Raw genomic sequence first — 24,752 nt, 5'->3', positions numbered from 1 at the left:
TGTTTGGGTCACAGGGGCAGATCCCTGATAAATGGCTTGGTGCCTTCCCCATGGTAATGAGTTCACATGACAGCTGGTTGTTAAAAGGTCCCTGGCTCTTTCCTTGCTCCCTCTCTCACCATGTGACATGCCTGCTCTCCCATTGTCCTCCATCATGATTATAAGCTACCTAAGGCCTCACCTTATAAGCTAGCACTGTGCCTGTTATAGAGCCTGCAGAACTCTGACCCAAACAAATCTCTTTTCTTTATAAATTACCCAGCCTCAAGTATTCCTTTGTAGCACAGCAAAATGGAATAACACAACATTTACATATTTCACAAATAACTGTTAAATTTGTATTAATTTTGTCTTTTTTTTCTAACCAATTTTTCAGGTGACTTCTATGAAAATAATCAGAAACTAGTATCTACCCAGGTTCTTTCTGTTTAATGTAACTTCTTCAAATACTATGTTCTTCAAAAATAAAGTAATTGAGAATGCAGTGTATTATGAGAAACTTTATAAGGACTGATTATAATATAAATCCTTCTTTGCTTAGGACAATTTTTGAGGAAAAATCTTGCTAGATATAAATTGAATATATATGATACATGGGTACTTAAACAAATGAACATTTACCCTGTTTAGAAACACTGAAGTGTGCAAAATTAAATACATGGGACATTTGTGTCTTTCTTGGCAAAAGGCAGGCAAAAAGCAGAATAAAACTGTAGTCATGTAATCCAACTAATCTCTCAACCCAACAAATACCCTAGAAAGGAAAACGGCAATTCAGAAAATACTAACAACATGCAGAAAAACAGAGGCAGCATTCTTTTAAAGAAACAATTCTCATACTTTATAGGTAAGTGACTGAAACCATAAATGTTCCTCCGCTAACACAGATCGATCAATTCTAAATCTCACCTGCCTTTTAAACTCCCTGCTATTATTTAGTGTCTTTAACTGCCAGTTAAGACCCCACAAATACAAAGACAACTGTTCACAGATCAGTGCTTCTGGGCCTATTCCAGAAAGTTTGTTTGATACACTGGAGGTTTCTGCCTGTTTTGAAGCTTGTGGCCTAAAATTACTTTTCTTCCTGGCAGTAACTCCAAGTTCAGCCTTATTATTTCTTTTTCTGTCTCTCGTGCTTGAATTAGGAAAGCTTTATTTTTAACATTAAAAATAACTCCCACACTGTATTACTTGAAGTTTCTAAAACAACTGTCTTATTTTATGCTCTTAATTTTAATTAATTCATTTCTTAATGAGAAAATTTTCATTACTAAGCTCCATTTGAACTTGGTGCTATGAAAACCTAACATAGACTCTTTTGTAGAAATTATTCTTTTGGTTTGGTTGAGGTCATAAACACCAATTCAGGACACCTAATAATCATTCTACTAAGGTCTAGAGAATGGCTGTTGTTTACTCAAGGGTATCTCATAATATTAGAGCCAACTTGGAGTCCATACCTATGCCTCTAGTAAAGACTACACCCAAAATCATCTCCAAGAGACAAGTATTTATTCTAATTATTCATCTAGATGCTCTTGGTAATATCTTAACTAAGCAAATCTGCTTAACTATATTATCATTTAGGAGATGTCCTGTGATCACTTTTAAAAACCACACAAATAAATGTTACCATGAAAAACTGTAGTTCTCACACAGTTCACAAACTGAACAATTCCTTGAGTATTTGTGGGTTATTTTAAAATAGCTAGTATAATTAAAGATATTATTAGAAGTATGCTACATGGATGTATGTATAAACATTAAGCAATGTATAACTATACAAAAGTTTCCTTTGACATTGAATTCCTCTGAATATATTTATTAGAAGTTCTAAAATACATCATCTAAATCTTAAACACAATTTTCAAAATGTGTTACCTAATAAACTCATTTATTTCATCCTCTACCTTCTGTTATATCAGACAAGAACAAAAAGACCTAGGCTCAGTTGCTTGAGATCACAGCACAAAGGAAGTGTTGTTAAGAATAAAAAGGGGAAATTCAGGAGCATCTAGATCTAGGTCTTAACTTTTATAGACTTCAGTTCTCCACTGTCACTGTCATCTACACAAGTGATTTCCACCCTTGATAGGTACTCCCTCACCTAGGACATTTTTTTAAAATTCAAATTTCTATAAATGGTAGTCTGAGCATGAGTTTTTACTTCCTGTCTGAATCGTATTAAAATGACAATTAAGAAATTAAAAATATATAAACCCACAAGAACAAAAATAATGACAAAGAGGACATCAGCTGACAAGAGATGCTGACAAAATTTTGGAAAACAAAAAGTACATGGACAAAAAGTAACCAACACTTAACAGGCTAGAGAAAGCAGAAACCTCAATGTTTGTGGGGCTAGAGGTAGAGAACAACAAGTTGATGTGGGTCCTAAAAGTCTACAAAAGCTAAAGAATTCAAGGTAGCCCTGAAAGCATGGATGAAGAGTGGGACAAAAGGCAAAAGTTTTCTAGATTCTCCCAAGGCAGAGTAAAAATAAAAAATAAAAATAAAGCCAGGCGCAGTGGCTCACACCTGTAATCCCAGCACTTTGGCAGGCTAAGGTGGGCAGATCACCTGAGGTTAGCAGTTGAAGACCAGCCTGGCCAACATGGTGAAACCCTGTCTCTACTAAAAATACAAAAATTAGCCGGGCGTGGTGGCATCCGTCTACAGTACCAGCTACTGGGGAGGCTGAGGCAGGAGAATCACTTGAACCTCGGAGACGGAGGTTGCAGTGAGCCAAGATTGTGCCACCGCAGTCCAGCCTGGACGACAGAGCGAGACTCCATCTCAAAAAGTAAAATAAAATAAAAATAATAAAAATAAAGCACAAGTTTTAAAGTCTGGATAAAATACAATTAGAACTCACTACCTCTACTCCTACTCCACATAATGAAGGCACTGCCTCCCTCCAGTCCAACAGAAGATAGGAGCTTCGCTCTCTGGAGAAAATGAACCAGTGAGGTTCCAGGCATGGGGAGGCAGGGGTGAAGCACTGTACTGGCCACAGAAGGATTCTGTGAAAGCTGACTCTGATGCTACTGCTGTAAAATGCACTGTGTTCAGCGACTGATGGAAAAACAAGAAAGACATTTGGCTGTGTCTGTTCAACTGGGCCCACCATAAATTATGGTTCTTTAATCACAGTCATCCAACTCCTTTCTGGAAACAGCTATGGAAATGATAGAAAAATCTAATAAATCTCTTTACTATGAAAGAAATTGTCAATTCCCTACAACTCATGTTTGTTAAAGCAAGTTTTGGCAAACTGCATAACAGCATGATATGATGAACTGAGACCCCTTACAGTTTTGGGGCAAGAAATTAAAACATTTTATTTTATTTACTTATTTATTTTTTTGAGATGGAGTCTCGCTCCGTTGCCCAGATGGAGTGCAGTGGGCATGACCTTTGCTCACTGCAACCTCTGACTTTTGGGCTCAAGCGATTCTCCTGCCTCAACCTCCAGAGTAGCGGGGACTACAGGCGCCCAACATCACGCCTGGCTAATTTTTGTATTTTTAGTAGAGACGGGGTTTCACCATGTTGGCTAGGCTGGTCTCAAACTCCTGACCTCAAGTGATCTGCCTGCCTCAAACTTCCAAAGTGCTGGGATCAAAGGCATGACACTGTGCCTGGCCAGTTAAAACATTTTAAGTAGATACCAAAGGAACGTCCACATTTGATTAATTCCAGTAATAGAACACCTTCACAATAATTTTTTAAAGAATAATTTAAATTACATTTAGTTGTTTATCTATAAAAGAAAATGTGTGAAAAATTATTACACATGGAGCTATTCCAGAGTACAAAGGTCTGTCCTTGCAGTACCTGAACAGCATGGCTTTTCTTATGTTGTAAAAACTTTTTATGTTATAAATTATTTAAAGACTTAACTGTCTGGGTCAGAAAGAAATAAGATAACACCAGAACCCATACATAACGTACACCATCATTATACATCTGGAGAAAGTTACTGTGATGGTTAATAGTGAGTTTCAACTTTGGATTGAAGGATGCAAAGTATTGTTCCAGTGTGTCTGTGAGGATATAGTCAAAGGAGATTAACATTTGAGTCAGTGGACTAGGAGAGGCAGACCCACCCTCAATCTGAGTGGGCACCATCTAATCAGCTTCCAGCATGGCTAGAATAAAGCAGAGAAAAGAAGCTGGAAGGATCAGACTTGCTAAATCTTCTGGCCTTCAGCTTTCTCCCGTGCTGGATGCTTCTTGCCCTCGAATATTGGACTCGAAGTTCTTCAACTTTTGGACTCTTGAACGTACGCCAGTGGTTTGCTGGGGGCTCTTGGGGCTTCGGCCACAGACGGAAGGCTGTACTGTCGGCTTCCCTACTTTTGAGATTTTGGAACTTGGACTGGCTTCCTTGCTCCTCAGCCTGCAGATGGTCTATTGTGGGACTTCACCATGTGATTGTGTGAGTTAATACTCCTTAAACTCTTCTTCATATACACATCTATCCTATTAGTCTTGTCCCTCTAGTGAACCCTAATACAGTTCCTATATCCTCAAAGCATTCATATTATTATTCCAGTTAAAACTGTGCTATTTGTAAAAGACAATCCTCTTGATGAAATATGTTGAAACATTAAGGTATTACTTACTGGATGCATTTAACAGTGGAGTCATGTGTGCCACTGCTCCAAGGACTACCCAACACCTTCCCCTCCATACCCAACCTTCTTCTGTCACTCACTCCTAGCCACCAGGCCTGAGAATGCCAGAACAAGGTCACCAACCTTCTCTCTCAGTCACATCAGAACGGTCCAACTTGGCTTCCTTATGCTGTCCTTCTGCCACCTTCACGGCCACAGCTCGGCAAATGGCCCCAAGTTTTCTATCCAGAGAACGAACCCCTGCCTCTCTGGTATACCTGTCATCAAACAAAAATATTTTATTTTTGACTATATACCACTTAAAAAAATAGAGAGAGGTAATGTGATTAACATTTTTGGTAAAGAAACAGTGTACATTTAAAAGTTCATTACCCTTTCTTGAGTACTAACTTTTCCACACTTAAAACTCCTCATTATTGTTATTTCTTCAATACTTTGATCTATTTTCAGCTACAACAATTTCCTTTATACAGATTATCTTGAATTATAACCCTACACTTAAAAATGAACCCTAGTTCTAGTTCAATTTACATTGCCAAAGTAAACTTGGCAGCATATAAAAAACCATTTACTCCTCGGTAATTTGTTGAAGAGTTTTCTTAAACAAAATTTGTCAATTTAGGAAAATTCTAGATAAATTCATTGTATTTGAAATACTGCTGAAAGAATAAGAGAAATTGTGCTCTTTGTGGAACTAAAACAAAAACAAATCTGAGACAGAAATCTGGTTTTCACTAGGCACTTTGCTAACCACCTTTCTTCAGTGTATTTTCATTGTGAAGATTTCTAAAGGAAGAAGGTATGCTAAGTGATGACAGCACTGACTTTGTGGACTTTGTGAAAAAGACGCTATGTGTGGTTAAGCAGAGCTGCTTTAAACACATGTACATTAGAATCAAACTCCGTTAAGTCATTCCACAGACCATTATATAGTGAAACCACTTTTGGCCACTCAGCTTTGGATGGACCTGAATGGACAGGATCAGGTGGAGAATGCAGTTTTATCTGAAGAATTGGATTTGACAAAGCCATACATTTGATTAAGTCAGACATACACTGTAGACTTTAGGAAAGCAGATTTTAAAAGTTCTGAGAAAAGACAGATAAAAAGCTCTTAGCTAAACACTCTAATACTCATTTCAGTCAAAGGTATAGAAGGATATAAAGCCTATATTATGCAACTACGTATAATTTCAATAAGGGAGAAAACAGGGAGGCATCTTAACAACTTCTACATTTGGGCTTTAACAAATTCAGCTTTATAAATACAAAATGGGATATGCCAAGCTTAGCGAAATTCACCGAAAAAGGGAAGAGAATAATCTTTAAAAAGCTAAGAATCTAGAGATACAGTCATAAAATAATATAGTCAGAATAAGAAAAGCATGGGCTTCCTATACCATGAACTGTTTAGACTCTATCTGAAACACTGTGTTCAATTCTGGGTGTTTAATTTTAAAAGACACATTGATATACAGGATTCTTTCAGAAGAAGACTAATCAGGAGGGTGAGAAGTCTTGAAACTACATCAAGAGGAATGGTACAGAGGAGAGGAATGGTTAGCTTGAAGAAGAGAACACTTAGTGTATAGCACCTGATAGTATTTTATCTTAATGTCAGAAGGGCTGTACAAGGAGGAATTACACTTAGATTCCAGGTGCTCCTATAAGGCAGAAGAAGAAAATTATAGAAAAGTGAATAGAAAGAGTATCTTTGTAACAATTATCACTTGAGCTCAGGAGTTCCAGGCCAGCCTGGCCAAGATGGTGAGAACCCCATCTCTATTTTTTTTTTTTTTTGAGACGGAGTCTCACTCTGTTGCCCAGGCTGGAGTGCAGTGGCACGATCTCAACTCACCGCAACCTCCACCTCCCTGGTTCAAGCAATTCCCCTGCCTCAGCCTCCCGAGTAGCTGGGATTACAGGCACACACCACCACGCCCGGCATGCACCTGTGGTCCCAGCTACTTGGGAGCTGAGATGGCAAGATGGCTTGAGCCTAGGAGGCAGAGGTTGCAGTGAGCCAAGATCATGCCACTGCACTCCAGCCTGAGTAACAGCATGAAAACCTGTCTTAAAAAATAAATAAATAAATAAAAAGAGTATCTTTGTTACAGTTAGAATTACCCATGAAGAGGTAGTTATTAGCTAGAATTAAGCATACTGGGACTGGAAGTATTCAAGCAGGTGAGTTATACTTGGAAATAAGAAAGACTAGAACATTAGGGTCTATGACTGTGACTTATCACAAAAGATGAAAAACTCAAATATTGATACTCTATGTCCTAAGTTTGGTAACTGACTAAATATCCAAAAACGTGCCTGGAATAGTACATACTTGTGCTGTTTTTAAAAACAATATCAAAACTAACAAAACTGCTCCAGATATTTCCTTATGTCCACAGCTTTTAAGATCTGATATTTTGAGTTAACAAGTATACATAAAAAAAGAAATAGTTCTCTAGGTAACAACTGGGAAATATAAATAATGATCACTCTTCAGAATCATTATTATTCAGATAAACTCTGGATTTTTCTCCATCCCTCATATTTTACAGATGGGGAAGCTATCAAAAATGTTAAATGACTTATTGAAAGTTACCCAAAGGCATCATGGGTGTTATCTGGAATAATGATATTGTTGGAAGACTCAGACATATAAGTCACTTAATTTATTTCTCCTGGCATTATCTACACCATAAATCACAAGACAAATTAAGAAAAGGAACCCCCAGGTAAGACTTAGTCTTACTGCTTTGTATATAAATCTAAATAGATCCATAAGAAGGCATAGATCAAAAGACAGTCTGGCCAAACTCTAAGTCAAAGTTCAAAATAGAGAGATACTTCAAATCTCTTAAAAACAGTAGTTACTAGAAAAGGGCCGCAAGAGGAGAGCTTGGCAGCCTGACATGACTTGCTGGATGATGCAATGGATCTGTAATACTGAGCTAGGAAAACTGTAAGAGGCTGTGGTGGATATAAATTCTCAACAGAGTATATTTTCCATTCAAACAGGGAATCTGTAAATTAGACTAAGCAATACTCTATTCAGATAATTTACACACTGCTTGCTACAGGCTTAAGCATTTGGTAGTAAACTTGGGAAGGCACCTTCTCTATTGTTCCAGTGTTAATTCTGAAGATCAAAATTCTAAGGATTTTAAAAATCTCTCAGCCAAAGAGAAGAAAAGAAAACTGAGTAACTTAAATCAGATTATCTGAAAGTAGCATATCACCTCGTAAGAGAATTCAACAACTTTCAAGATCCTGGGCATAAAAAGTGTCTCTATATTTGCCATGTATTTGGTTTTTAAATGATCAGATTAACCCCTTATATTGCTATTGTGGCAAAGCATAAATTTCAGCTTTAGCTATAACAATATTCCAAATGGTTTCTCTGTAAACTTCTGCCTAGTGTAGAGAACGGTGTAAATCAATAGTTATAATAACACTTGCTGGAAGTTGTTGAAGAAAGAGAAATGGATGCTATATGGGATGCCAATAAACTAATCTCCTTTTCAGGAGACTGTGGCTTATCTCAAAAGATGAAAAACTCAAATATTGATACTCTATGTCCTGTTTGGTAACTCAGTAAATACTCAAAAGTTGCCTGGAGTTAATGAAGCCTCAGGATGGCTAACTAACCTGGTGATGATGTCAAGAGTGGTGACCTGGGGTATCTGAATCTGCTGTGGAGTCAGCCCATGTTGTTCCAGCTGCTTGGGGATCAAGTGCCTATGGGCAATCTCTATCTTCTCCTCCTGTGTATACCCTGGAAAAGAAGAGATCTTGTTTTGTAATTATTTACATGGCTCCCATAATGCCATGCTTTGTTTTTGTTTTTTTTTTTTAGAGACAGAGTCTTGCTCAGTCGCCCAGGCTGCAGTGCAGTGGCGTGATCTCGGCTCACTACAACCTCCACCTCTCAGGTTCAAGTGATTCTCCTGCCTCACCCTCCCGAGCAGCTGGGATTACAGGCATGCACAACCACGCGGGCTGATTTTTGTATTTTCAGTAGACAGGGCTTTGCCAAGTTGGCCAGGCTGGTCTCAAACTCCTGGCCTCAAGTGATCCACCAGCCTCAGCCTCCCAAAGTGCTGAGATTATAGGCATGAGTCACTGCTCCCAGCCAGTGCCATGCTTTTTTAATGAATCAAATGTAGATTAAATGGATCTTAGATTTAGAACAAATTTAAGTATTATTTCAAATGAGACTATAATTACAATAAAGAAATTTATTCTGGCCAGGCACGTTAGCTCACACCTGTAATCCTAGCACTTTGGGAGGCTGAGGCGGGCGGATCACTTGAACTTAGGAGTTTGAGACCAGCCTGGGCAACATGGCGAAACCCTGTCTCTACTAAAAACACAAAAAATTAGCTGAGCATGGTTGCGCATGTCTGTAGTCCTGGTTACTCTGGAGGCTGAGGCACGAGAATTGCTTCAGCTGGGGAGGTGGAGGTTGCAATGAGTTGAGATTGCACCACTGCACTCCAGCCTGGGCAACAGAGACTGCCTCCAAAAAAAAAAAGAAAAAGAAATTTGATCTAAGTCAATAATTGTTAAAATTTCCAACGTTTTCACAAACAAAACAAGCATTTACTAAGCACAGTGCTTGAAAGTTTTCTGATTAAATGATATATTTCCCAAAGAGGAAAACACCTCAAATCTTAGAGACAATTATCTCTTTATCCTCAAATCCTCTGAAATTTCAAATAGAAGAATAAATGCATCTTTTTAGCCTAATTTGATCTATACTTGAAACACACACACACACACACACACACACACACACACCCCTCAATTAAATAAGCAGTGGGTTCCAAGGGAAGGGCTCTAAAGATACTGTTTCCAGAACCATGACTATAAAATAAATTGTAGCAGCAAAAGAAAACCTAAGATGTCCATATAAAAGGTTTTTTCCTCCACATGATGGTATATATATATATATATACATGTGTGTGTGTGTGTGTGTCTGTGTGTGTGTACATGTATTTATATATGTGTGCATATGTATTTATGTATGTATATATGTATTTTTTATATATATAGTATATTTAGAACACATAATGTTCTTATTTAATAGCCTGAATAAATATAGATTTCCTTTGTCTCTAAATCCCGTAAGACAAAATTCCAACTAATGTCCCTTTCCATTTAACAAGCAAAAATTAAAAATATGAATTGATAAGGCACCTTTTGAATGGAAAGAGGTTAGTAAACACCAGGAAAGCTAGAAGATCGGACAGCTAAATCTGCCAAAGGAAGAAGGTGGCATCATATGCTCCCCTCTGCAGCAGCTGTCCTGATTCTTTCACTTTACTTTAGTGTATCTAATGGATTTTCTGCCATAACTTGGAGTTTCCAGGGAATTCATTACTTATTTACTTTAGACTTTAAATACACACAATTAACTTTTTACTCTACCATATTTTAAAACTAAATACAGGAACCTGCAATGCTCACAGATAATTAAGAAATCCAGTTATATTGGGAGGTCAAGGTGGGTGGATCATGGGGTCAAGACATTGAGACCTTCCTGGCCAACATGGTGAAATCCCATCTCTACTAAAAATACAAAAATTAGCTGGGCATGGTGGTGCACGCCTGTAGTCCCAGCTACTTGTGAGGCTGAGGCAAGAGAATTGTTTGAACCTGGGACATAGAGGTTGCAGTGAGCTGAGATCGCGCCACTGCACTCCAGCCTGGTGACAGAGTGAGACTCCATCTCAAAAAAAAAAAAAAAACAGAAATCCAATTATAATTCACTTAGTAGTAAAAATATATTTCAGATTAATATGAAAAATACATTTAGATTACATTTAGAATCTAAAGACATTTAGGGCCGAGTGTGGCGGTTCACGCCTGTAATCCCAGCACTTTGGAGGCTGAGGCGGGTGAATCACCTAAGGTCAGGAGTTCAAGACCAGCCTGGCCAATATGGCGAAACCCTGTCCCTACTAACAATGCAAAAATTAGCCAGGTGTGATGGTGCACACCTGTAGTCCCAGCTACTCAGGAGGCTGAGGCACAAGAATCGCTTGAACCAGGAGGCAGAGGTTGCAGTGAGCCAAGATTGTGCCACTGCATTCCAGCCTGGGTGACAGAGTGAGACTCCATCTCAAAAAAAGAAAAAATAAGTAAAAGACATTTAGGCTGGACATGGTGGCTCACGTCTGTAATCCTTATACTTTTGGAGGCCAAGGCAGGCAGATCACTTGAGGCCAGGAGTTCGAGGCCAGACTGGCCAACATGGTCTCTACTAAAAATACAAAAATTACCTGGGCGTGGTCACGAGTGCCTGTAATCTCAGCTACTTGGGAGGCTGACACATGAGACTCACTTGAACTTCGGAGGCGGAGGCTGCAGTGAGCCGAGATCGTGCCACTGCACTCCAGCCTGGGCAACAAGCTAGACTCTGTCTCTAAATAATTAAATAAATAAAGACATTTAGATTCTACTCTAAATTAAAAAAAAAACTCAGTGATATTTGATCTCTTCCAGGGAAAAACAATACTGAGCAATTAAAATAAGGTGAAAATGCTATAACTTATCTAGTGTTAGTAACTGAAGGAATACATTTTGCATGCTCCAGTGACAGGGAAGACATTTAAAAAATTTAACTATTTGATAGATTCAAGAGGAATTTAAAAGCGGCATGCACTTTAATATAAAAGTGAGGCCAGATTTTATGAGAAAGTTCAGTTACTCTTTTTTTTTTTTTTTTTGAGATGGAGTTTCACTCTGTCACCCAGGCTGGAGTGCAGTGGCGTGAGGCTCACTGCAACCTCCCCTTCCCAGGTTCAAGGGATTCTCCCGCCTCAGCCTCCCGAGTAGGTGGGACTACAGGCGCCCGCCACCATGCCAGGCTAATTTTTGTATTTTTATTGAGATGGTGTTTCACCACGTTGGCCAGGCTGGTCTCGAATTCCTGACCTCAAGTGATCCACCTGCCTCAGCCTCCCAAAGTGCTGGGATGACAGGTGTGAGCCACCACACACAGCCTGCCATTTTAGAAATTATACTAAAGAAGAATGTCTTATTTGTCATAAAATTATCATTCTTTCATGCTAATTAAATCTGAAATTGTTGTTGTCAACGTTTGCTGTTTTGCTCTTCCAGACTTTGAAGCTACATAGAAACTGATTTATATACATTCCTCAGAACTTCTGAAGATTGTATGTTGGCAAATGAACTTCTTTTAGTCAAAACTCCATAGCATAACTAATTTTAAAGTTATGGTCAGAAAGGCAAGATGTATCATAATGATTTAAGAGTCAGGTACCTGGAACCTGAATGATCTCCATTCTGTCCAACAAGGCAGCTGGAATGGTAGCAGTGGTGTTGGCGGTAGCTATAAAAAGAACTTGAGAAAGGTCAAAGGCCACATTTAGATAATGATCTGTGAAGTTATGGTTTTGTTCAGGATCCAACACCTAGGGGAGAACAAAAAACATTTTAAAAACTTTAGTAGTGCCAACAGAAGGCTGTATATAAGTGAAAACACACATGATGTACTGGCAAGGTTAGTATTTCTGCTCAGAATAATTTAAGAAACAGACAAAACTAACATCTGAGCATTATTATTTGCATTCTCTACGTTCTACATACTTTTTAAAAAATAAAATACGTTCAGTGTCAAAATTTCTGAAAATGTAATAGCACAAAGCAGCAGAAATTACAGTTTCAAGCTTTGTTCAAAAATCTATTTATTAATGACTCATTGTTTGGCCATCATAAGTTACCAGTCCTGCAGAACCAGTTTCCATCTTGGTAACACACCCTATCTAAACTGCTATGGGAATATAAAGCAAATGTGTAAAGTATTTTGAAATTCTCAAAGAACCGGTAAATAAGAACCCATATAATCCTCCTCAAACATTTTCAGAAAGTCTGGTATAAATTATTTAACTGAAAGGAGAATTCCAAATAAGAGTAACCTTTGCTATGAGTTAAATAAGAGTAAAAATTACTATGCTACTATATTCTGATACAGCAAAAAATTCACTATTTAAAAATGGCTTACTACAAAACATTGCTGCTTATAATAAGCAAAACATCAATAACTCTTTTTTTGAGACAGAGTCTTACTCTATTGCCCAGGCTGGAGTGCAGTGGCACAATCTCAGCTCACTGCAACCTCCGCCTCCCGGGTTCCAGCAATTCTCCTGCCTCAGCCTCCTGAGTAGCTGGGACTACAGGTGTGCGCCACCATGCCTGGCTAACTTTTGTATTTTTAGTAGAGATGGGGTTTCACCATGTTGGCCAGGCTGGTCTCAAATTCTTGACCTCAAGTGATCCGCCTGCCTCAGTCTCCCAAAGTACTGGGATTACAATAGCTCTTAAAAATATTTGAATTAGATACATTAGATAATTTATCAGTCAACTTGGATTCTTAAAATGTGCAACTGTACATTAAAGAGCTTCAAGTCACAGGCACTTGTTGCTAAGGGGCTGGTGCAGAACTTTAATAAGGCACCAACAGCTTCTACATGTTCCAAACCTTAAACATATTAACACTCTCACTTACGCCCAATTACAATAAAATGACTAATATACTCACCAACCACAATTTAACTATATAAGCAGTTTTTCCTACCTTCTGATTCTTTCTGAAGTTTTACTTATTTTCAAAACTATCCAAAGTTAGTTTTTTGTTTTGTTTTGTTTTGTTTGAGACAGAGTCTCATTTTGTCACCAAGGTTGAGGTGCAGTGGCATGGTCTCAGCTCACTGCAATCTTTGCCTCCTGAGTAGCTGGGATTACAGGTGCGTACCACCACACCTGGCTAATTTTTGCAATTTTAGTAGAGATGGGGTTTCACCATGTTGGCCAGATTGGTCTCAAACTCCTGGCCTCAAGCAATCCACCTGCCTTGGCCTCCCAAAGTGCAGGGATTACAGACGTGCGCTACCACGCCCAGCCCCAAGCTAGTCTTAATTCTAGGCCTCATACATAATTCTGAATTTTGTTAAACACTAATTATTACTGGAAACTCTATCTAGAATTCCCAGAAAGCTCTAATTTCACATTTTCACAAGACTTAATAATGTTTAATATCATTAAAAAACAAGTACTTTCAAGTAATCAAGGAAAACTAATTATGTTCAGTATTGAATTGGTTAAGAGTGGTCTTACTATCTACTAATCATCTAAAAACTGTTTACAGGCCGGGCACGGTGGCTCACACCTGTAATCCAAGTACTTTGGGAGGCCGAAGCAGGCAGATCAGTTGAGGTCAGGTGTTTGAGACCAGCCTAGCCAACATGGTGAAACTCTGTCTCTACTAAAAAAAAATACAAAAATTAGCCTGGTATGGTGGCACATGCCTGTAGCTCCAGCTACTTGGGAGGCTGAGGCATGAGAATTGCTTGAACTTTGGAGGCAGAAGTTGCCGTGGGCTGAGATCACGCCACTGCACTCCAGCTTGGGCGACAGAGTGAAAATCCAACACAAACTAACAAACAAATGAACAAACAAACTGTTTAGGTATGGAAAATGTTTATGTATGGAAAATAGTTAAAACTATCATCTAGTGACAAAAACGCTCTTCTTTTGACGCAAACTTGAGTCAGGCTCCTCTGAGTCCTCTGCTCAACTAGGCCAACGTCGGCCTTCCCTCTGTCTTTGTAAAATCCAATGTGAGCAAGAATCCTGCTAAGTCAGGTTAGCAAAAATGACCCATACCCATACGTATCTGTTCTCACTTCTAACCCAGTATCTTTTCACCCTGGCCTCCCTTCAGCAAGAGTTCTGTTGTGTCCTTCTAGTGAGAATCCCCTGTAACCCCAATTTTTCCTCTTAGAATGTTTCCCTCTACTGATTCCCCATTCACTCTCCTCCTGTCACTGCAAAACCCCATTGCAGTGTTTCTTATACCTAGTCTCCCACCTTGAATAAAGTAATCCTTACCACCTTTAATAAGCGTCATGAGTAATTTTTTAACACTAGCTAAGGAAAAAAATCTATTCTTTTTTTTTTTGAGACAGTCTCGTTCTTTCGCCCAGGCTAGAGTGCAGTGGCGTGATCTCGGCTCACTGCAAGCTCCGCCTCCCGGGCTCACGCCATTCTCCTGCCTCAGCCTCCCGAGTAGCTGGGACTACAGGCGCCCACCACCATGCACGGCTACTTTTTTGTATTTTTAGTAGAGACGGGGTTTCACCATGTTAGCCAGGATGGTCTCGATCTCCTGACCTCGTGATCTGCCCACCTTGGCCTCCCAAAGTGCTGGGATTACAGGCATGAGCCACCATGCCTGGCCGGAAAAAATTCTATTCTTTAATGGCTCTAATCATATGTAATTCATATATGCTGGATATGTTTTAGAAATGGCTGTCAGACTTGAACAAGTAATTTTTTTTTCTTAAAATTTTAAGACACTAGAGTTTTTAAAAAGTAGGAAAATTAATAAAGCAATGTTTCTGAATTATGAAGGAGGTTTTAAAAACAGTGTGACAGAATACCTAGATTATAAGGAGAAAAAATTAGTGATGCCTGTTAAAAGAAAAACTCTAGATAAATTAACAGTTTAATTGAGCAAAGAACAAGTCTCAAATTGGGCAGCTCCCAGAAACAGAATAGGTTCAGAGAAACTCTGGCATATGGTTTGATAATATTTATGGACAGAAAAAGGAAAGTGACATGCAGAAAACAAAGAGTGTACAGAAACAGCGGGATTGCTTACAGCTTGGTGTTTGCTTTATTTAAAGTTTGTTAATAGCTGACTTCCTGTGACTTGCTGAAAATCTGTGATTGGTGTAAGAATAGTGTGTTTACACAGCTAGTTAGGCTGCAGTTTACTTTGTAAGGGGAAACCTTTAGGCCAAACTTAAAATATTAATATGTAAGGAGGCAGACTTAGGCTAAATTTGTGCCCAATTTGCCTGCCTTCCTCTTTTACTCAGGAGAGTGTGAAAGGAAAGTAAATCTCAGGACCCCCAAATCACTAAGCAAAAGGGAAGAGACAAGCTGGGAACTGCGTCACACAAACCTGCCTCCCATTTTGTTTCCAAATAAGATAGCTACAAAGACAAAAAAAGCTACATATCTCCCTCACAATCCCCCCACTTAGAAATTCCTTGTGGGCCCCAAGATCTTTAACCTGTAACAGTTCTGTTGAATTTCACCCCAACCATGTAAATTGATAGCTTTTTCTTTACACATACAGGACAAAGGACAGAACTCAAAGTCATCCCTCTGCTCACCTGAGACAAATGCATATCTGATGGCTTCCTGTACGCTATGTTTATTTTATCTTATGTAGAAATGCAGATTCACTAAGCTAGATGAATGCGTCAGTGACTATTCCTCTGCTCCCCTCTCATAGGTGAATGGCTGATCAAAGACTCAAAAGAATGCAACCGTTTGTCTCTTGTCTACTCATACCTTTTAAAATTTCTTCCTCTTTCCCCAATATCTGCCCATTCCCCTTTAAATACTGAAGCCCTCAAAATCATCTCAGGAGAACATTGCCAAAATAAACTTCTAAACTGGTTGAGACCTGTCTCAGATACTTTCTGGTTTTCAAAAGCATAAAAAGACATATAGAATTTAAACAGCATCAGAAATACTGATCAATATTCTGGCAGAAAATAATTTCTGGTAATCACTACTCAGATGAAGCTCCGAGGCAAACTGGTGAGTCCATGGAAGGACGAAAATTACAATTAAGAGCTTTGTAGCTATCAAACCTCATCTTCTTACCCTAACTTCAGAGCAGGGATTCTACTGCCCACATCCAGGGCCACTTTCAAAAATAATTAGGGCTGTTTCTCCTTTATTCTCCCCAACTAAAAGATTTTCTGTATCAATCCGAGGACTATAATTCCTACCTACAAAGTATGACTGGGAATGGAAATAGCTGTGATATGACGCATTATTCCTAGGAATGTGAAGTCACAATGGGATGAACCATGGGAGGAATGTACACTGAGAATTATTCTTCAATAATAATTTCTGACAAGAGAAGAACTACAGATGTCTGTAGGCAATCCAGGAATAGATTACATAGAGTTCATTACACAAGACTAGGTAACTGTCATCTTTAGGTGTGATATAGTATGATTATGCTTTTTAAAAGTGTATATCTTTTGTCGATAGCTACTGAAACATTTATGAAAAGATGATGTCTGGAATCTGCTTCAAAATAATCAGAGGTTGGGTAGGGGAGAATGGGAAGCAATAGATGAAACAAGATATTAAAGCTGGGTGATGAGTCCACAGAATTCATTATACTATCTTCTCTGCTTTTGCTATGGTTGAAATTTTCCACAACAGAAAATAAAGATAAAATAACATAACTAAAATCTGCTCTGAAAGCCACACACAATTAATACTATTATGATACTGTAAAATATATATTTGGCCTTCATCTCTTTGTTTCCTGACATGCAACTCCTAAAATCCTTGGAATCACCAAAGTGATAAGTATCATTTTGTATGTTAGTGATTGACTGGTGGCTGGCAGTCCCTCCACAGCTTCAGGATGTGGGCTGGTCACAGGAAAGACCAAGGCATGATTAGAGGGCTGAGGACTTGTCAGTTCCCCAGCCCAATCTCTTGGGAGGGGAGAAGAGCTAAGAGTTGAGTTGATCACCAATGGCCAGTGATTTAATCAATCAGGCCTATGTGACAAGGCCTCCATTAAAAACCCGAAAGGACTGAGGTCAGGAAGCTTCCAGGAAGGTGAATATGAGCACACCCAGGTGCAAGAAGGCTGGTGGACCCTGACTTCACTGGGATGGAAGCTCCTGTGCTGTTTGTTTGTATTCTTTAAAATATTCTTTTAATAAACCAGTAAATGCAAGTAAATTGTTTCCCTGAGTTCTGTGAGCTACTCTAGCAAATTAAGCAAACCTGAGGAGGGGGGCTTGTGGGAACTCCAATTTATAACTGGCTGGTCACACGTTCTGGAAGTCAACTCACGACTGGCATCTGAAGGGGGAGGCAGTCTTGTGGGACTGAGTGCTCAACCCGTAGGATCTGATACACATTGTCAGAATTGAATTAGAGGACACCCAGCTGTGGTCGGTTGCTGAAGAACTGCTTGCTTGGCATATGGAGAAAAAACCCATGCATTTGGTCAGAGGTGTTCTGTGTTGTGAGAGTGCAGTAGGAGAAACTGAGTTTACTTTTCCTCTATATCCTCAACTATGGAAATTAAATCTGTGATAAAGACAAACTTGAGAAAAGTGTTCAGGACATAGAAGAAAAAGGGCTTTAGAGACATGTAGGGGATAAATACGGGAAAAATTAAGAGATGCAATTCATAACTGGTTAATATAACTAAAGAAGAGGTCTCAGTAAATTAAAATAGGGATTAAAGAAACGAAAATATTCTAGAAGACCTTGACACTATAGATTGAAAAGATTTAGATTCCTCCTCCTGTGCAATAAAAATGAGAATGTCATTAGAATAACACCTACAGAATTTTCAAGCAAAATTATCACTAGTTTAAAATATTTTACAATCTTGAATACATCAAATATATGTAATATATATAAGATATGATGCATAATAACAAAATGAACACCTGTGAACCTACTACCCATTGTGAAGACATTTGTTTATCTATTTAGACCAGTGGTCACGAAAGTGGAAAATGACCCACCAAAGTGCAAGTAGAAAATATTAGTATTTGTATTTATCTTTTTTATTTATAAATACCAGAAAAAAATAGCTTGTAAATATTTAATATCCAAAATGGAATTGATGTCTTCACTTAGAAGAAGTTCCATAAGGTCAAAGGCTGCCTGTGGTGTCCTCACTTATCTGCCTTAACTATAATTACAGCACATTGCTGTCCATGTGTGCTGTGAAAAGAAAATATATTTGGCCCCCAAAATCACCAGACTAGAGGGAAAAATCAAGCTGGGAACGCTTAGGGCAAACCTGCCTCCCATTCTATTCAAAGTCACCCCTCTGCTCACTGAGGTAAACCTGATTGCCCCCTTTGGAAAGGCTAATCAGAAACTCAAAAGAACACAAGGGTTTGTCTCTTATCTACCTGTGACCTGGAAGCCCTCTCCAGAGAGCTGTCCTGCCTTTCCAGACCAAACCAATGTTCACCTTACATATGCTGATTGACGTCTCTCATGCTTCCCTAAAATGTATAAAATCAAGCTGTGCTCTGACCACCTTGGGCACTTGTCGTCAGGACCTCCTGAGGCTGTGTCATGGGTGCGCGTCCTCAACCTTGGCCAAATAAACTTCCTAAATTAACTGAGACCTGTCTCAAATTTTCCGGGTTCACAGAGCCTAATATTACAAATGGGTTGAGTGGTTTAAAAAGATTCCTGCAAAGTATCATTAAAAAGGGTATAGGCAAAGGTATGAACCACAAGAAAATAACAGAGTTGACACTCTTATTTATATAATAAGCTAGGATAGACATATTATGAAGTAAAAACAATTATCTAATTAGAACACAGTGCTTTCATTGAAAATATAATTACCTTTTAAAACTGATTTCGTTTTACATAAAGTACATGATATGGGCACACTGGTACATATATATTATGTATCTATTATATATGTCCTTTGTTATGGACTGAATTGTGCCCCCTCAAAATTGACAGAATCCCTAACCCTCTCCGCTCTGTCTCAAGGGCAGTCAGGGTGAAGACTGCATTTGGAGACAGGGTGTTTAAAGAAGGTAATTAAGGTTAAATGAAGGTAAGAGTGGGCCCCTAGTCTAATACAATTGGTACCCTTATAAGAGGAAAGAGGAGACCCCAGGGATGCATGCATGCACACAGAAGGTCTCCCGAGGACACAGCCACAAGTCGGTTGTCTGTAAGCCAAGGAGAGAGGCCTTAGGAGAAATCAAACCTATAAACACCTTGGTCTTGGACTTCCAGCCTCCAAAACCATAAGGAAATAAATTTCTGTTTGGTCTTCAAAGCTACCCAGTCTGTGGTATTTTGTTATGGCAGTCTTAAGAAATACATTCTAATACATTCTGACCGGGCGTGGTGGCTCATGCCTGTAATACCAGCACTTTGGGAGGCCGAGGCGGATGGATCATGAGGTCAGGAGTTCGAGACCAGCCTAACCAACATGGTGAAAGCCCATCTCTACTAAAGATACAAAAAATTAGTCAGGCGTGGTGGCACGTGCCTGTAATCTCAGCTACTCAGGAGACTGAGGCAGGAGAATCGCTTGAACCTGGGAGGCAGAGGTTGCAGTGAGCCAAGATTGCACTATTGCACTCCAGCCTGGGTGACAGGGCAAGACTCCGTCTCAAAAAAAAAAAAAAAAAAAGAAGAAGACTAATACATTCTTATTTTATTTATATATATATTACTACTGGTGCAGACAACAAAGAAGCCTTCTCAAATATAGAAGAGATTCAAAATACAACTCACACACAAATCTTTGAACGAAGTAACCTGAAGATATATTTCATCTGAACAAGTGATAAACCAAAATACAAGTATCAGAAGCATGCAGTGAAATCATTCAAGCACAGAATCAAAATGAAATGGGGGAGGAAGCACTTCTATTATATAATGGTAGAGTAAGAAACTCTGAAAATCTGCTCCTCCAGAAAAGCAATGAGAGCACTAGCAAAAATTGTCAAAATCAACTTTTTCAGAATGCTACATACTAACTTGCAACAATTTGAGGAGTGCTTATTCAAGAAAAACAGCTGAATCTCAGTAAACAGAATGAGCTTTGTGATATTTTAACTTGCTTTACACTCATCCCTTTCTCTCAAGTTCATGGTAGCAAAATCAACAGCCTCATAACCCCAGTAGCTGTGAAAACCAGTAGCCTAGCAATCCTGTTAGGGGGTAGAAAAGGATTACAATCCTTCAAAAGCCCCATCCCCAGAGAACTGTCCCTGTTTGACTCTGGCAGTTCCTTAGAAGAGCTCCATATCCTTATTTGACTTAACTCAGAGAACACTCTGTGAGAACAGTTTTATCCTTAGGACATTTGCCAAAAACAACCAGTGGCAACTGTTTAGCACTGCAGCTGCCTGAGGCAATGAAACTAGTTGGGACTAACAAGAGGCTGACCAAAAAACTTAAATGGAAAAACTGGGAAATGAGATATTCATGGGGACTTTGAAAAGCCTTGACATATGCCTGAGAATCCAAAATTTCATGTGAATGTGCAGGCTCTAAGTATATCCAGGAAAGACCTGAGAAGGCCCTATAAGCTCATCTTTGGCAGACACTGAGGCTCTGCAAAAGCAGGAAGTGAAGGCTAAGGCAGAGTTGTAAACCATCTGCCAAAGTGTGAAAGGCCCACTTCAATACACACATAAGAGCCCCTTGGGCAAGGAGTGGGAGAGCTACTGTCCAGGTACTTAAGGAAATCTCTGTCCGGTCACTAGCTGACCACTAAACAAACTGAGCAACTTCAGTGGTCACACATTAATGAATAAAACAGACTTTACAGAATGAAACCAGAAAGTCACTAAACAAACAGCAACAATAACAGCACAAACAAAAAACCCTTAAGGTTATATTATTCAATTATATATCTGACTATATTTAATATAAATATAACACTCTAAATATTCAGTTTCAACAAAAAAATTATGAGACACACACAAAGAAATACAAAAGTACGGCCCTAAAGAGTAAAAAAAAAAAAGAGAAGTCAACTGGGTTCAGTGGCTCATGCCTTTAATCCCAGTACTCTGGGAGGCCAAGGTGAGCAAATTGCTTGAGCTCAGGAGTTCGAGACCAGCCTGGGCAACATGGCGAAACCCTGTCTCTACAAAAAATTGGCCAGGCATGCTGGTGTGTGCCTGTAGTCCCAGCTACTCGGGAGGCTGAGGTGGGTGGGTCACTTGAGCCTGGGTAAGGTCAAGGCTGCCATGAGCCATGAGTGCGCCACTGCACTCCAGTCTGGGTGACAGAGCGAGACCCTGTCTCAAAAAAGAAGAGAAGTCAATGGAAACCATCCCTAAGGAAGACATGTTGGATTTATTAGATAAAGATTACAAATCAGCGGCCAGGCACGGTGGCTCACGACTGTAATCTCAGCACTTTGGGAGGCCAAGGCGGGCAGATCACAAGGTCAGGAGATCGAGACCATCCTGGCTAACATGGTGAAACCCCATCTCTACTAAAAATACAAAAAATTAGCCAGACCTGGTGGCAGGCACCTGTAGTCCCAGCTACTTGGGAGGCTGAGGTGGGAGAATGGTGTGAACCTGGGAGGCGGAGCTTGCAGTGAGCCAAGATCCCACCACTGCACTCCAGCCTGGGCAACATGGTGAGACTCTGTCTCAAAAAAAAAAAAGATTACAAATCAGCTACTATAAATATGCTTAAAAAACTAATGCCCCAACATTGATGAACTTTGAGGAAACTAAGTGAAGTCAGTCAATTATAAAAAGATAAGTACCATATGATGCACTTATATGAGGTATATAGAGTAGTCACTCATAGAAACAGAAAAGAGAATGGTAGCTGCCAGGGACTGAGGGAGGGAGAAAGAAACAGGGAATTGCTGTGTAATGAGTATACACCTTCACTTTAACAAGATGAAAAAGTTCTGGAGATTGGCTGCACAACAATGCGAATGTGCTTAACATTACTGAACTGTACACATAAAAGTGGTAAAAATGGGACTTTTTCTGTTATATTTACTAACATTTAAAAAAACTAAAGGAAATCATGTCTAAAGAATTACAGGAAAGTATGAGAATGATGTCTTGACAAATAGAGAATATAAACAAAGATAAATAATAAAAATTTTAAAATAGAAATTTTGGAGTTGAAAACTACAGTAATTTGAATGAAAAATTCACTAGAGGGGCTGAATGACAATTTCAGCTGGCAGAAGAAAGAATCAATGAACTTGAAGACAGGTCAACTGAGATGATCCTGTCTGAAGAATAGAAAGAAAAAAGGCTTTAAAAAAAGTGAACAGCACTTTAGAGACCTACGGGACGCCACAAAGATTACCAACACACCATAATACGAGTTTCAGAAGGAGAGGAAAAAGAAAGGGGCATAAAGAATATTTGAAGAAATACTGGCCACATACTTCTCAAATTTGATGAAAAACATTTACCTACGCATCCAAGAAGCTCGAAAAGAACTAAGTAAACTCAGAGGATCACACATAAACACAGTCAATCTGTCAGAAATGAAAGACAGAGAATACTGAAAACTATGAGAGAAAAATGCTGCCCTCATTAGGCATAAGAGATCCGCCACAAGCTTAACAGCTGGCTTCACAGCAGAAACCACAGAGACCAGAAAGTGGTGAGAGGACATGCGAAAGGGCTGAAAGCAAACAATTGTCAACCCAAATTCTATACCAACAAAATTACTTCAAAAATGAAGGAGAAATTAAGACATTCCCAGAAAAACAAAAACTGAGAATATGTCACCAGGAGACGAGACAAGAAATACGAAAGACTGAAGTTTAAGGACACTAGACAGTATCCACACAAAGAAATAGAGCGCACTGGCAGAAGTGATTACATTGCAAACATAAAAGGCAGTGTAAATATACTGTTGACGTAACTTTTTCTTATCTGATTTAAAAGATAATGGCATAAAGCAGTAATTACAGTTGATCCTTATTATTCCATATTTGCAAATTTGCCTATTTGCTAAAATTTGCAACCCCTCCTCAATACAGGTATACCTCAGAGACACTGTGGGTTCAGTTCCAGACCACTGCAATAAAGCAAATTTTGCAACAGAGTGAGTCACATGTATGTTTTTTTTTGTTTCCCAGTGCATATAAAAGTTATGTTTACACAATATACTATAGTCTATTAAGTGTGCAATAGCATTATGTCTAAAAAACAATGTACATGCCTTAATTAACAAATACTTTCTTGCTATAAAATGTTAATCACCTGAGTCTTCAGTGTTAGTTGTTGTCATTTTGCTGGTGGAGTGTCTTGTCTCAATATTAATGGTTGATGACTGATCAGGTGGTGGCTGCTGAAAGTTAGGGTGGCTGTGGCGATTTCTTAAAATAAGGCAACAGTAAAATTTGCTTCATCTATTGACTCTTCCTTTCATGAAACAATTTCTTATAGCCTGCATTGCTATTCGATAGCATTTTGCCCACAGTAGAATTTCTTTCAAAATTGAAGTCAATCCTTTCAAACCCTGTTGCTGCCTTTATCAACTATGTTTATGTAATATTCTAAATTGTGTAGAATTTCAACAAGGTTCACAATATCAAGGTTGTCATTTCAACAAGGTTCATAGCATCCTCACCAGGACTAGATTCCATTTCAAGAAACCCGCTTTCTTTGCTCATCTGTAAGAAGCAAATCCTCATCTGTTCAAGTTTTACCATGAGATTGCAGTATTTCAGTCACATCTTTGGGTTCTAATTCTAGTTCTCTTGCTATTTCTACCACATCTGCGGTAACTTCCTCCACTGAAGTCTGAACCCCTCAAAGTCATCCATGAGGGCTGGAATCAACTCTTCCTGAACTCCTGTTCATGTTGATATTTTGACCTCCTCCCGTGAATCATGAATGTTCTTAATGGCATCTAGAATGGTGAATCTTTTCTAGGGGTTTTCAATGTACTTCGCCCTGATGCATGGGACGAATCATAATCTATGGGAGCAATAGCCTTAAAAAATGTGTTTCTTAAATAATAAGACTTGAAAGTTAAAATAACTCCTTGATCCATGGGCTGCAGAATGGATGTTGTTTTATAAGGAATGAAAACAGTATTAATCTCCTTGTACATCTCCATCACAGCTCTTGGGTGACCAGAAGCATTGACAATGAGCAGTAATATTTTCAAAAGAATCTATTTTTTTTGAACGGTAAGTTTCAACAGTGGGCTTAAAGTACTTAGTAAAACCATGCTATAAACAGATGCATTGTCACCTAGGCTTTGTTGTTCCATTTACAGAACAAAGGCAGAGTAGATTAAGGGCCTTAGGGTTTTCAGAATGGTCAATGAGCACTGGCTTCATCTTAAAGTCACCAGCTGCATTAGCCCCTAACAAGAGTTAGCCTGCCCTTTGAAGCTTTGAAGCCAGGTACTGACTTCTCTAGCCATCAAAGTCCTAAATGACACTTCTTCCAATACAAAATAAGGCTGTTTCATCTACATAGAAAATCTGTTTTTTAGTGTAGCCACCTTTATCAATGATGTTAG

General features: G+C 39.0%; 1 protein-coding gene across 3 annotated transcripts in view; it reads right to left on the bottom strand.

Moving 5' to 3' along the window:
• Positions 1-24,752, bottom strand: part of LONP2 (lon peptidase 2, peroxisomal) — a 115,055-nt gene that overhangs the window by 53,693 nt on the left and 36,610 nt on the right. For all 3 annotated transcript variants that reach the window (XM_003819801.4, XM_024925812.3, XM_034940114.3), the window contains 3 exons: positions 11,929-12,079; positions 8,289-8,415; positions 4,764-4,897 (listed from right to left, as the gene is read on the bottom strand). In XM_003819801.4, coding sequence (XP_003819849.1) covers positions 4,764-4,897; positions 8,289-8,415; positions 11,929-12,079 — 412 coding nt within the window. The remainder of the gene's footprint in view (positions 1-4,763; positions 4,898-8,288; positions 8,416-11,928; positions 12,080-24,752) is intronic.

This window comes from Pan paniscus, chromosome 18, assembly GCF_029289425.2.
Source record: "Pan paniscus chromosome 18, NHGRI_mPanPan1-v2.0_pri, whole genome shotgun sequence".
NCBI lineage: Eukaryota > Metazoa > Chordata > Mammalia > Primates > Hominidae > Pan > Pan paniscus.
Note: the sequence above shows the minus strand (reverse complement) of the source record. Positions and strands in the feature narration are given on the sequence as shown.